The sequence below is a fragment of the Macrobrachium rosenbergii genome, chromosome 6 (genome assembly GCF_040412425.1).
Source record: "Macrobrachium rosenbergii isolate ZJJX-2024 chromosome 6, ASM4041242v1, whole genome shotgun sequence".
NCBI lineage: Eukaryota > Metazoa > Arthropoda > Malacostraca > Decapoda > Palaemonidae > Macrobrachium > Macrobrachium rosenbergii.
This window is the reverse complement of record NC_089746.1, coordinates 32326795-32341687: the sequence shown is the minus strand read 5'-3', so window position 1 is coordinate 32341687 and position 14893 is coordinate 32326795. Positions and strand designations below refer to the sequence as shown.

Below are 14893 nucleotides of genomic sequence, written 5' to 3'. Positions count from 1 at the left end.
GAACACCACTGTTTATATTGTGCATTATTGTAACTTTGTTTTTCTGTTAGCTGTATGATGCATATGGTGTCTGGAAAGGAAATACAACTAGGAAAGTGGCTTTGTTGATGATGATGGAAAGTTGTGGGGAATGAGCTCAATACTGTGTAGTAAATGTGACAATGTCAAGACAGCAAAATATAGATAATTCAATAGATTTATGATGCCCAAATTAGAGAAGAAAGAGCAAGTAAGAACACCACGTTGTGTTTGAAAAGAATGCCATATGAAAGTTAGATTCCCATTGTCTTTAAAAAAAAAAAAAGAAATTTAATGCCTGTATTGAGAAGGCAGAAAAAAAAAGTCACTGTAGCATGCACGAATTATAGAGGGACTTAGACTACAGTTGACCCTGGAATTTCACAAGTTTTGAGTTCACAGATTTTATTTATCACTGAGTATTCATCAGTAATTAAATGGAATATTTTTAGAGAGTTTCTGCTAAGCAGGTTTGCCTAGAATATAAAGAGAAAAAGTTCAGTAGGTCATGAATTCATAAAATACACATTACAAATTGGTTTATTTTACAATTAAAATAACAGATAGACAAAACCTATTTGTTGTAGCAACTGTTTGTTCTCAAAGGAGTTACACTCTTTTAGTCCCCCCCAATGCCTCGTAAGACAGACCAATCAGTCTCAAAGAATTCTCTTATAATTGGTCTCAGCCAAAATAGTACTTGTTGGCACAGTGATAGAATATACAGTAAAGGACTCAGGAAAAGAGGGCTCAATCTCCTGTCCACAGTGACTGCATCGATCTTCCCTTCATCCTATTCATACATGTGACAGCACATATGTCAGCTAACTTACATGTCAGGTCTGTGCAGGATAAATGTTCACCCCAGTCCCATGCCTTTTTATTAGCATCTACCAAAAATAAGTTTTTCCTATGTTAAAACATGTTTTTTTTTTTGTTTTTAAGCGTAGCCACCATTCCTCCTCAAAGGAGCTTACTAAAGAAATTGACAGGTGATGAAATGACTTAGCTCCTTATAAATAAATAAATCCCAACAACCCAGATAAATTTTTGGTCCAAGGTATAGTCACAGGTTATCAACCATTTTATTTTATTTATTCTGGATAGCAGTTAGGGTTTGGCAATAAGAACAGGAAGGAACACTCAAACCTATTTATGTATTATTCTTTGGGGTTCTAAGGTGACTTTCCTAGTTATGTTGGGTCTGGCTGCAGGATTATTGCACCATCCCCCAGCAGTATCTCAGTATGACCACCACTTTCATGGCAATAGTTGTTTAGGAATTTTTTATCCAAGATAAAGTCACAGGTTATCAACCATTTTCTTTATTCTGGACACCCATTAGGGTTTGGCAATAACAGAAAAAAAAACTCAAAAACCTATACAGGCAGTACCTGGTTTACAGCCAGGCTTCCATTCCTATGCCGCGTTGTAAGCTGAAAAATGGTTGAAAACGGTCAAATATCCTAAGAAAACCTTACTTTTAATGCTTTGGGTGTATTGAAAACAATGTAAACTGCATTTTTACTGAGTTTTTCATCAAAAAACCTCTAAATTTTTATTATTCTTCCATTTTGTAGCCGTATTTCTTCCATCGGATTGGCGTCGTAAGCTTTGTAATCATGGAACATGCGTGTGTAAACCAGGAAATAATTTCTGATGAATATATTTGAAAAGCGTCATAACCCCGGAAAGTCGTAAGCCGAACCCGTCGTAACCTGGGAACTGCCTATATGTGTATTATTCTTGTGGTTCTGAGGTGACTTACCTAATTATGTCAAGTCTGCCTGTAGGATTATTGTGCCTTTCCCGCCAATATCTCAGCATGACCACCACTTTCATGGTAATAGTGTTCCAGGATTTTTTTATGAAAGGTAAAGTCACAGGTCATTAATAGTTTCCTTTATTTTGGATACCCATTACCATTTGCCAATAAAGAATGGAAAATAACACACGAACCTATTTATGTATTATTCTTTGTGGTTCTAAGGTGACTCCTAATTATGTTGGGTCTGGCTGCAGGATTATTGCACCTTCGCCAGTTCAGGAACACTGCCTCTAATAACCATCCCATATACTCAGAGACTTATTCGATAGAAACATTTCCCAAGAAAGTTAACTATGTGCTCACTTGTTGCATGTCATGCAACTTAGGGTCTGCCTTTTTAATGAGGGACAGTACAGTAATTCTCAGCCCATGGAGAGAGTGGTTTGTCCTAAGGTATGGGGAAAAGAGGACCATTTGGGATGTTTTCTGTGACATCTAGGTAAACCCTGAGTGCTTGAACCATTTACAGATAGGTGTTGACTTACAACTGGTGCAACTTACGGCAATCTGCATTTACGACAGTAGTAAAAAATTATGAAAATAAGAAATATAAAAAGAAAATTACGCAGATTTATGAAACATAAATCTGCGTAATTTATGAAACATAAATCAGGCAGGTCATACGAGTAGCAGTCCCAATGATGCGTGTGAAGCAGGCCCCACAATATCAAACGTTTATATCCAACATGGCATATGATCTTACAGTTAAAGTTAAACAATTTAAGAACGTATGGCTAGGTTGGAAGGACCCACTAAGTTTGATAGTCGTCCATTTAAGATGTTATGGCAAAGATTTCTGACACATACTAACATTTAATGGTATAAACTAGCTGCAGTCTGTAGCAGTGTATGATCAAACATGTTTGATAGTTTTTAATTGTATACACTAGCTGCAGTCTGTAGCAGTGTATGATCAAACATGTTTGATAGTTTGTGGCCCGCCTAACATGCTTGTACACACTCACCCCACCTGCTTTCATTTCCCTCACTCTCAAAACACTGTCTTGTGCTAGTATCAGTACTGAGAACAATAGCTGTAAATTGTGCTTCATGTACTATTTAAAAAGTGTTTATTAAGCGTCAGTATGTTGACAGAAGCATTTTCATCATCAACAATTTGGCCAGCCAATAAGGCAAGAAAGGATATAAACTTGGAATTAGTAATGTAAGATATCAGTATGAACGAGGAAAAAGAATAAGCACAATACCACATAGCCTAGAACTTCCCCGTTGAAAAGTGTCGACAATCCTTAAGGATCTAGAACGCATAAATGAAGCTATGAAAAGGTTTTGCTTCAGTGAAATCTACTGAAATTACAGAGCAGAGGCAAGGACCAGTCCATGAAATGGCAGTTATCACAGTAACAGTGTGGATAGAAAACCAGATTAAAAGGCGAACACCAATAAGCCTTATTACCACCAGGCAAAGGCTAGAAGTCTGTTTCAGACCTGTACAGAACGTGTAGATGATGACTATAGACAAGAATTCATCGCAAGTATTGAATGGTACAAAAGCAGATTGAGTTTGCAAAATGCTCGGGTAAGAGGGGAAGCAGTGAGAAAGTTCATCAATAATTTTGATGAACTCGTAATAGGAAAAAGGATAGAGATAAAAAGAGAATGAAATATTTACTATGCATTAAATAAAATAGTTTATTGATATTTTGCAGTCTTTATATTAACATTAATATTTGAAATTAGTAAATCATTTTATTATCTGAAAAAGTGTAGTCAGGAAAATAACATGAAAATTGTAATTAGTGAATGTTTCTTGACGAAAAAATCCGCGAATTACCGAATTTTCCACAAACAATTTTGGGATAAGTTCCACAGAAAAATCCGCAAATAAGTCAATCCGCGAATCCTGAACCGCCAATAGGTGGGGGTCGACTGTATACAGCATCCAAAAGAACCATAATTTACATATACTGTATACAGTACTGTATATCGTGATCATTAGTTTTGAGCGGCTACAAGTGCGGCTCCACAGGTCATTTCAGTTTTTGGATTTTTTCGGATTTTGGAACTGAGGCTTGCTCCGTAAATACACAAGCACAGTTTATTTCCAACGAAAACAATCTGTGAAACTCAAAAATATACATCTTACAAAAGAACCATAACTTGCATATGTACTGTACCCATGTATCATCCGATCTTGTTTATCAAACAACCATTAAAATTTTGTCCAAAAACATGATTTGATCATGTACATTATGTATAGGGTGAGATGTATTTTCAGTAGGTTGAACTAGGTCGGGATTTCTATGCCTATCTCAGTTTCGGTAGATACCATTGATAATGCATATTATAATTTGAGTTAGCTTTTAACTAATAAATAGACCTAGAAGCAAAAGTTCATTAGGTTAAACGTGAAACTCCTTACATTAAATCAGGCTTACCAACTTTGTGACTTTTCTAAGAATTAATTGTTATTTCTTATGATTAACAACCACTTACTCCTGCGTGCTAGACACTAGTATAAACAACAGCAAGTACTGACATAAGCAGTCAAATCAAGAAACAGCTGTTTGCTGATGTCAGTTACCATAACTAACACACATTTATTAAGGGTTGCGTTACAGTTGTCGACGTGTTAAAAATTTGCTAATTTACAGTGATGACTTCTATAAATTAAAATAAATTAAATCTTAATTCATCCTTCATGTAATGGAGAGAAAAGTGTTATGAAAGTGTGCCACTAAAATTACCGTTGTAGCTTTGGCTTAAGAAATTAATAATTTGCAGGCCACAAAACATTTTGGAAGAAGCAAAAGCAACATCCAACTGGCTAAATCACAAACTTTACATCATTTAATTTTCTTTATTCATAAATAAAATTGCATTTTAAACCCAACTTCAATAATTTAAAAAAATAATCTCCGAAATGTTTCATTTTGTAACTATTGGCTGTGATGTCTGTAAAATGCAATCGGCTGATGATTTTAAGAATGTAAACATTACCAGAAAGCAAATGGGGCCTGATCACTGTTTATGAATTATAATACAATAATATGACAATGGTGCATGAAGTATAATAGAATATGGCATGTAAAACATCAGTTTATTAAAATACAACTGTACTATTTGAATTTTCAGACACACTCTCTCTCTCTCTCTCTCTCTCTCTCTCTCTCTCTCTCTCTCTCTCTCTCTCAACTGGACTGCACACTTTTAAAGTGAGTCTTCTCTCTCTGGACTGAACCAAAGGTGTAAGCTTTTCCAGGGAGATGCTTATGGAGCAGTTTATAATTTTCATAGGGAGTTCAACCTAATGAATGACAGTGATTATTCATAAGCTTTGTTCATAAGCTGGCAGGACTCTGTTTTTATAGAGGTTTTATAGGGGTGATTTCTGTCATCCGGCATTTTCTGTGGTCTGGCCATGGCCTGGTCCCAAGGGAGCCAGCTTAAAGAGGCCAGACTGTATTTGTAGGAAGTATTGCAGCAACTGCAACAAGATGAAACATTTCAAGTTTTTCATACTGTGTAATTCAATTTTGACATCAGTATCAGTGATATAGTGATATATGTGATACTAGTTCGCCATGGCAAATAAAACTGATTGGGGAATGTACATGTTGGAAAACATGTATTTAGGAATCTTATTTTGCTTGATGACTGAAATAACTAACTTTTATAATGAAGCATTAATGTTAACATTTCTTTGTTAATATTCACAGTAATTTCCCAGTTTGATTTTATGTTGATCGGAAAGCATGATGAAAATCCCGCATTGAGCTAGGATTCAGTTAGCAACCTCTTTTCATGTGTATAATCCTAGTCAGGCTAGTTTTTGTAGTATTGCAATGGGATATGGTTTTAATAGTTATAGTTTCTTATTTTTATTCTTGTTGATAGAGATTTGATTGAAAATTACTAATAGGTTCAATAATGAATTTTCTTTTGTGTCATTTTTCAGGCTACTCTAACATCATCGGGAATCTCAAAGCAACACCATTTAACAGTGAGGAAGGTTTCCAAAGATCGTACACCAAAAACTCAAAGAAAAGTTAGTATTGTTTTTTCAGGAAAAGTCTCTGTTATTCTCTTTTTTAAGAATATGATTTGATTCAGAACAGTAAACCTAGTAAAAATACAAGTATGGAAGACAGTTTGAATGGTTAAAAAGCTGTTGAAAAAAAGATATGAAAGGAAGTGTATATGAACCAGGAATAAAAACTGAAGGTGAAAGAGCAAGTTTCTCAAGTAGTGAATCTGTGCTTAAACCAGGAATAAAAATTGAAGGTGAAAGAGCAAGCTTCTCAAAGTAGTGAATCTGTGCTTAGCTAGGCTAAGAGATTAATGTGGTAATGCATTAATATTTAAATGTTAAGGTAAGTGAAAAATGAGATATCATGTTTGATTTGTTGTGCATATATTAAATGGGAATGGCATGTCTGGTGAGAAAATTTGTGTTATGGAAGGGGTCTGGTAGTTGGTAATATGTGGTTTCTAGAGCATAATAATTGTAATTGTTTGTGATGAATCGTATTTACAGTAAAAGTTAGCTTACATCTTCGCACTGTTATGTGTGAAAAGCATTCATAGTAAATAAAAGAATTAATGCTTTGCTGACTGTGGTGGACAGTTGGTAATCCTCTGTATCCTGCCAGGTGTCATTGGATTGTTTATGTACTTGTCAGAATTCTTTATGCCATGTCCTTGTGCATATAGTGTGAATTGGCTGCAATAATTTTTACTATGGCTGCTTTTGTCCTGTACAGTATTGTGCTTGTTTTATGTTTTGCATGATATCATCTAAAGCAAGCAGTGATAGAAGCATTAGGTTCTGTACAATCAAGTCTTACGTAAACCAAAAGTAGTTTGATGGGCACTGAGTCACACAGGTGTTATTAGTAGAGGGTAATGTATTCAGTTTGGTATGTTAGTCACACAGATATTACTGGTAGAGGTTATAAGAGTGATTTTATTTTTTTCATCTTTGTGTGAAAATGTATTTTTTCATCTTTGTGTGAAAATGTAAATTGTTGTATGATGAGAATGAATATTTTGTTAGGTATCGGAAAATGCGAGAATCTGATAGGTTATGCAGACAATTTTCTAGGATCAGCAATCAGCCTGCTCAGTCTTTTCCTTCTTCTTCATTTAGTGTAGCTCATGTCATTCCCATTGCTCCACCTTCTTATGCTCCCTGTGTGGTTCAGGAGAAAAGGAAAGGTAAAATTAATATATTAGTTTCATCAGTTGAGCATTTGACTGAGTTTCGATAGATAAAGATCAGGGCCTTTGTCTGTCTGTAGCCCTCCCTCTGGACTGCCCTGCGTCAGTAGGTCTTCTCTACCAGGGAACCAAAGTGTGTCTTGGGGCAGAGGTTTGTGATCTTTGCCATCTCTCTCTCTCTCTCAACTGTCAACCATCTCAAATTCAGTGTGTTCTCCAAAGGATTTATTCGTTAGAGTTAAATGCTTGCATCAAAGTCAAAGGCACAAATTATCCTTATCTGTTAAGAGTAACTGATGTCAGTGACCCAGTTGAGTTATATATAGGATTATAGACATAGAATTCCAGTTGCTTCAGTAGTTTCTGAACTGTGCGATAGTACTTCAGTTGTTTAATCATTTACTTACCCTGTATCAGTTTTTCGTAAGTTGTATTTTAACAGAGATCTTTCACATTCTTAATTGATCCTTGATCCCCTTTTCCTGCCAAGAGCAACCATGTTTGCTGAAGAGCAGCACCAGTATGTAGTAAATGTGCCTCACTGTTGTAGAATTTCTCATTTCCAGAGGTCCTATATTCCTCACACCTTTTTGCAATCAAGCACTGGTATTGCAGCTAGGTAATCTGCCAGGGTGGCACTCATAGATTGCACAGTAATTTCTACCACAATCTATGGTAGTAATGCAATCTTCCATCCAGCACCCTTGGAACCACGCCACTGCCAGACCACAGAAAATGCCGGATGATAGAAATAACCCTAAAGAAAAACACTTTGTAAACAAAATCTTGTCAGCTCATTCCACATATGCATTGCTGCGTTATCAAAAGTAGAAAAAAGCTTATGAATAATCGCTGTCATTCGCTAGGTTTAGTTCCTTATGAAAATTCTGTTATGCTCCAAAAGCATCTCCCTGGAAATGCTTTAACCTTTGCTATGTTGGAGCCTAAACTACTTTATAAGCTCACTATTGTATTCTGATCTTGTGGCACCTTTCAGTGTTTTCCGGCTCTACAAGCTTTTCTGGCTTCGTTTTCAGCAAAAACCTAAAAATCTGCTGCTTTTGTATTGAAACCTGAGAGAGAGAGAGAGTATTGGCCCAGGTTAGGTTGTTAAACCAACAGATATCCATTTGCAAAAGTCAAATAATATTTCAAGCATTACAGTCGACCCTCGGTATCCGTGGGGAATAGGGACCACAACCACCCGCAAATAGGTAAAACCCGTGAATACTTGACACCCTCTCTAAAAATGCCTATAACTGCCTATTTTAATAGTTCAACCACAAAAGGCCCCCTCTAAAAGCTCTTATTACTGCCTGTTTTAATAGTTCAAACACCAAATATGTATACCTTACACTATCATACTAAAACACTTTTATATCATTTTAATATTTCAGTATCACTTTATATCATTTTAATATTTCAATATAACTTTAATATTTCAGTATTATTTCTGAGTGGCGTAGCTGTAGGCACTATAATGAGGTGAGAAAACCGTATTAGGGGGCTGTAGTCACCAGGAGGGTTCACTATAGGGAGGTCCCTCCTATGGGAGGGTTCAGTATAAAAAAGTCTCTCCTATAAGGAGGGGAGAAAACCGATTTATTACCAGGCAAAGCTTACAAACCCCTTTCTTTCTTCAGGCTTACATAAATCTCTCTCTCTCTGAGTTAAGAAATATTTAAATATGAATTGAAAGAAATACATTTTAGTGATGTTTTGCTGTTTTCATTAATATTATTTGAAAATTAGTAAATAGTTTTTTATAAAAAATTTAGTCACAATAATAACATGAAAATACAGTAATTATTGAATATTGCTCTACGAAAAACTGCGAATTCTGAACCGCTAATAGTCGGGGGTCAACTGTTTTTTCATGTTATAATTTGCAAACGTAGCGATCAGGCCCCATTTCTGGTATTGTTTTCATTCTTAAAATCATCCTCTGGTTGCATTTTACTGATGTCATCACAGCCATTAGTTGCTAAATGAAATTTAGGTTTATTTTTACATAAATTATCAAAGCTGGGTTAAAAATGCAAATTACTTTATTTATAAATGAAATGAATGAAATAAAGGTGTGATTTCACCAATCACAGACATTGCTTTTGTCTCTTCCACAAAATTTTGTGGCCTGCACATTATTCATTCTTCAGCCACAGCTACAACCATAGATTTAGTGGCATACTTTTGTAACACTCCTCTCCATTGTGTGAAGGAAGAATAAAGATTTATTATATTTTTATTTATGAAAGTCACCTTTGAAAATGAGCAAATTTTTAGCAATTCAACAACTGTAGCCAAGACTTTTCGAGGAGTCTCCATCTTGAACCTCATCTTTCTGATAGAGAGGTTGAACATTGATAGGTCTATCACTGGCCTCCAATAGCCAGTTGCCTTGGGGGACCTTTGCTTGAAGCTGGTTCTTGGAATGCCACTACTGTACTTTGGTTTCCAGTTGTAAGAAGGTGCTTAGAGCTTTACGTTTCACTAAAGCCTCTGCACGCCACAATTAACTGCCTGGAGACTCTTGACCATCTCCAAGCAAGAGGGTTTTCCAAGGTATCTCAGAACCTCTCCTTTATTAGTAGAGACAATCATGACCTTGTATCAGAAGCAGTCAGTGGTTTGTGTATTGCTCTGAGCACCGTTTTAAAAGGATATCCAGCACTTTAGTCTGCTAGTTGTACCTGGTCAAGTTTTTTCTGGAACTGAAGAAAGAGCAATCTTTTAGGCTCTATTTTAAATCCTGAGTTTTGATTTTATGGGGAGCTTAAAGGTATGTATGTTGTATAGGAGTGAAGTGTATATTATTGAGGTATGTATTTTTAGTTGACTGTTGTTTAGGGGGCTTTCGGACCCAGGCACAGTGGACTCTTCACGCTGCTTGTACAGTATTTCATTATAGCTGAAGTAGTTTTCGTTGCAAGGCTACTCTTCAATGCACACAAATGAGAGCCTTTCTCCCTGAATGGAATTCACCTTCTGGTGTCAGTAATATCCAGGAAGGATTCCAGATCAGGTAAGAATGTTTTGGGTTTCATGCAAGAAACCTTTAGCTTACTTTGCTGAGTGGATATATCTAGCTGCACTACACACCATTCTCTTCTCAATGTGAGAATTTACTATCTTTAACAGTAGGTAAGGTCCATCCCAAATTATATAATGAATTAGAATAAAATTGATTATTTGGATACTTACCTACTGTTAAAGTAGACCCTACCCAGCCTCCCCACAACATAGTGGGCTGCCATGAAGAATTCTGACAAGAGCTAAAATATTCAAAACACCTGGTGGAGAAGAGATGAACTAGACAGTCATCTGGGTCAGCCAAGCTATCTTTTATTTGAATGTCGACTCACCTGCTGGCGTAAAGATACAGCAAGTAAGTATCCAAAAAATAAATCATGAAAATTTATATTGTGTCATTACAGTAGCAAACGAAATGTGTATATCAATTTGCATACATTAAAAATTTTCCATAACAAAATATGATATGACACTGTAAAAATAAACTTTTGTAAAAATAATTACAGGTAAAACTGAAGGTAAATTGCATTTGAATACTAAATTACTATAGAAAGATATATTTGGTTATACATAGATGAATAATACTGTAAGGATTATCCAAAAATAAAATGAAAATGGTGATGGTAAGTGAATGAATAAAGATTAGAAGGAATTGTAGGACAACACAAACATTTTATTGCTGGAACTGGAATATAAATGGTACAGTACCTTTACTGATATATGGATTGCTTCAATTAATTCTTACCTAGACTCTCATACCTGTTATGCACCTGTATGAAACCTGGAACATAATGCTTTCATATTCAAGCTAATTTATATATTTGGGGCTGAGTTAGGAAAATGTTTTGAGGATTTTGTTGTAATAATTTTAATATTTATTTTTAGAACTTTAAGAACATCAACTTTGTAGTCCAGACTATCAGTGTTAGCTTTGTATGACCAGTGAAATGGTTGTCATTAGAACAGACTTCAGTCTCAGTATCTTGTGTATACTGTATGTAAGCATATCTTTTTTTGCTGGAGAAAAATTTTTAGTGTTATTCAATATTCTACTGATGGAATTAAATGTATGTATGTTAACTTTAGTCTCTGTTTTGACTGTGATTAGGCAGCAATGGAAGTAGGAGATGAGAATAGCTCTGGTGATGAATTTGAGGATGCGCCGGAGCTCCTTAATGATGATGATGATTTCTTGGATATGATGGATGTCCCTTCAGCCAAAAAAACACAAGCACTAAGTGAGTACAAACAGTACCTCATTGGAATATGATATCAAAACGAAATAAGAAAATGTTTGGTTTTATTAAATATATATCATTAAATACACAATTTTTCACAGTAAAATATATTGAAAATATTGGATGGGCCAACCTTGACAAATTTTGTTTTTGCACATAACACTATGTAACTACATCTAAGACTGTGCAGATGTTTCATAAGTTCATTACAGCCCTATTAATCATATATATGCCTAGTATTGTAGAAACAGTATTCATTGAATTGCTAGTCTTTTCTTCTGTCAGGCACAATAGGAATGTGGTCTAAACAGTCTTTCACTCTTGGACTCTGGTATGTATTGATGGTCCTGCCATGTTGTTAAAGCCCCCCCATATTTTTTCATGTGTTTTCATGATAATTTTATTTAATGTTTTATTTCAGTATAGTTTTCTTTAGAATTAATTTGTTTCAGCTGTAGGGCATGTGTCAGTGATGAAGGCAAATTTTATTCTTAAGGTGCTTCAGCTGCAAACTTGCCTTTTTTTCAGTGCCATTGTCTGTAAGCTTCAGAGAGTGCTTTTGACTCTTCACATTTGCAGATTTGGTATTCTGCATATTTTCATCAGTGTGTAGATGAAAAAGTATTTTTGAAATTTTGTGACCATCTACATAAACTAGGAATTGCTGTAATCACCTTATGGATGCTGTCCTGTTTACAATGGTGTTAGGTTCTAAAAAACTTTTCACTAAGCAGAAAGATGCTAGGTCGAAAGTAACCTTTATGTCCCAGTGATAGCCACTCTGTAATGGAAATGTTGGAATTGAAATACTTGTAGAAAAATTTATCTCACAGAAGTAGATAAAAAAGAATTGACAGATAATACCAACAATGTACAGTACAGTACTTATTTTATCAATTTTACATTGAAAAGATTTCTCCATGACCTGGCCCATTTATGATTACATATTTGTTGCATGTAGTATGTGCTCTTCCCCTGCCTAACTCTCTAAATGACCACCTTCAGGCTCATTCATTCCATGGCAACTTGGTGGCAAGTTAGTGTATGTTTTATTCCTTACCACCTCACTACCTGTATAATTGACTCCCCACCCTACCCACAGAATGCCATACCTATTGGACTGCTGTTTTTCCAATGACTTTTTTTTTCTGGAAGGCTCACATGAGGCAAAGTTATAGGAAGTTTGATTTTTTGCCTGTGCAGACACAGCTAAGGCAGTTGGAAAATTAATCTCGTGTGGTTAGTACCAGACCAGTGCTAGTTACTTGCCATACCTGACTTCTGTTTTCTAACACTAGTTTTGCTTTCAGCAGAGATGAACTTGTCAAGCAAATTTTGTGCTTGTTGGAAGAAAATAACTCATCTCTGCTCCTCAACCTGTATGCAGCTATGTTGACTTCTCTGCTTTCCCAATAGTCCTTGTGATTAACTCTTTGTGACTTACTACCTGACAAGTTAGTCTCCCAGTTCCCACGGGTTATCCAATAGATATGTTTGTAACTAGTGTGGATTCATAATATTGAGATCCATGGAAAGTTGTGTGGATTCATAATATTGCGATTCATGGAAGGAGGCTTTCTTCAAACTTTCACATGACTCTAAATAATATAGTTAGTTTGTTGTTCCCCCTTCTACTGGCCATCCTTCCAGTAGCTCTTGGTGCATTTTTAATGGACTATGAGTCCTTTTGATAACATCTTAACTGCTGAAGACTACTTTTCCAGATATTAACACAATTATCACAGCATCCATGATGCCAGGCCTTGAAGCTCTGTCACCATTCAGAAAGAGTTAAGAGTTCTAGCTGTGCTTTGAAGTTGCTTCCATAAGTTATAGTGCCCATGCTCTCAGTTGCAGTTGCATCAAATATACAATTGCTGCTACAGCCATCTTCCTTCTTCAGTAATGATGACTATTTCTGATACTGCTTTTATGATTTAAGATCTGATTGTGGCATCAGTAGTTTGCTTGACTGATAAGGTGGTAAAACCTTGTTTTATGCAGGTTTTAAGTATTTTGTGTAGATCATTATGAAATACTTTATTACGTTCAGATTTGAACAGTCATGGCAACTCTGTTATCAGATTATCATGTGTTTAAAAGATCTGCCCGTTGAAAGAATGTTATTTTATGCTATTTTATGCTATCAAATAAATAATTACCAGAAATGTTATACAGATTCTAACTTCCTTACTTAAACTAAAACAGTTTACTTGACAGATAGGTGGTAAAAGGAATTAAAGTATGAGGTACAGTTGATCCACCTGGAATGCCAAATGCTAAGTAGGGAAATGATAACTTAGAAATGTTGCATATTGCAATTTTTCTTTTTAATAACATAAAAAAAATATAGAATTGAAATAGACAGATATGAAGGAGAATTCAAATGTATCACATTAGGAAATTGGGAATATTATTCCGCCAAATGAAGGGTTTAATGGTTTAATGGGAGTCACTTAGACTTGGAAGGAATGGTAACAACAACATTTGTGAGGTCCTGGTGAAATCAGTGCCTGAATGCAGTTATTGATGCTTTTTTGGGGTTACACTAAATATCAGGATGTGAATAGCATTCATGAACTGAAATTGGCTAGACCAGCAATATTAGTGTAACTACTGTTGTTGAATAGTATATGGAACAAACATAATTTACTTCTGTTGCTTTTGAAATATGTGGAAAAAGGGTCTTTATTGACTTAAAATTGTATGATGTTCATTAATTATATTCAGAAGGATTTATTAAAGTTTTCCCAGTCTTTTTCTGGTAAGACTGTATATGAAATTTCTGAATGTTACATTTCAATTTGACTTTATACTCACTACCAGTATTAGCTGCTGAATGATTATTGAAATGTTAATCATGTATGGAAATAATTATTTCTTTTGTTTTTCTGTTTTACCTGACCGTGAAAAGTATAAGCATATCTCCCTCAAGAAGTGAATAATTTAGTCCAAAAGCTTATAGTCTTAGAATTTAGGCCATTTGGACAAGTGTGGGAGGTCATTCAGCACTTATTGTCAATTATTTATTTGCATAACTGTAAAAGAAGATATTATTGATTATGAAAACTTAATAGCACACAAATTCCTATTAACAAAAATCATAATGCATATTATATGATGCAGTACTTTGCTTTTCACAGGCAAGGATCAGTAGGCCTAGCCAAACTTTTATAGATTAATACTTAGCATCTTCCTATATCATAAATAAGAAATGTAGTAAAGTTTTGTTTTTTAACTGTACAGTATACTCAAAGCATATATGCCTACAGATTTTTGGTTCTAAAATGAACCCCTCGTCAGACCAAAAAAAAATGGTGTAAGCCAAATTACAAAAATATTATAACAGTAATACCACCGCAGTTCTTAAAGATAATCAAACATAACAAATGAAAGAATGATGATAGTTTTTATGTCCTTTAAATAGGAATGTTATAGTTAATATCCATTCGTGAGTGGCTGTGAAACTGTCACTATGGTACATCATTTGTGTATATGTTTGCCTGTGCTGCTTGGTAAATAATTGCCAGATACCACACATTGAGCCATGCCGTATGCTTTTTGTCTGACACATCAAGGAAATTGATGCAGCACTTAG

The 14893-nt window shown here is 35.2% G+C and overlaps 1 protein-coding gene across 1 annotated transcript in view; it reads left to right on the top strand.

Moving 5' to 3' along the window:
- Positions 1-14893, top strand: part of casp (Fas associated factor casp) — a 158458-nt gene that overhangs the window by 70112 nt on the left and 73453 nt on the right. The window contains 2 exon segments of the mRNA XM_067105473.1: positions 5766-5855; positions 11166-11295. Coding sequence (XP_066961574.1) covers positions 5766-5855; positions 11166-11295 — 220 coding nt within the window.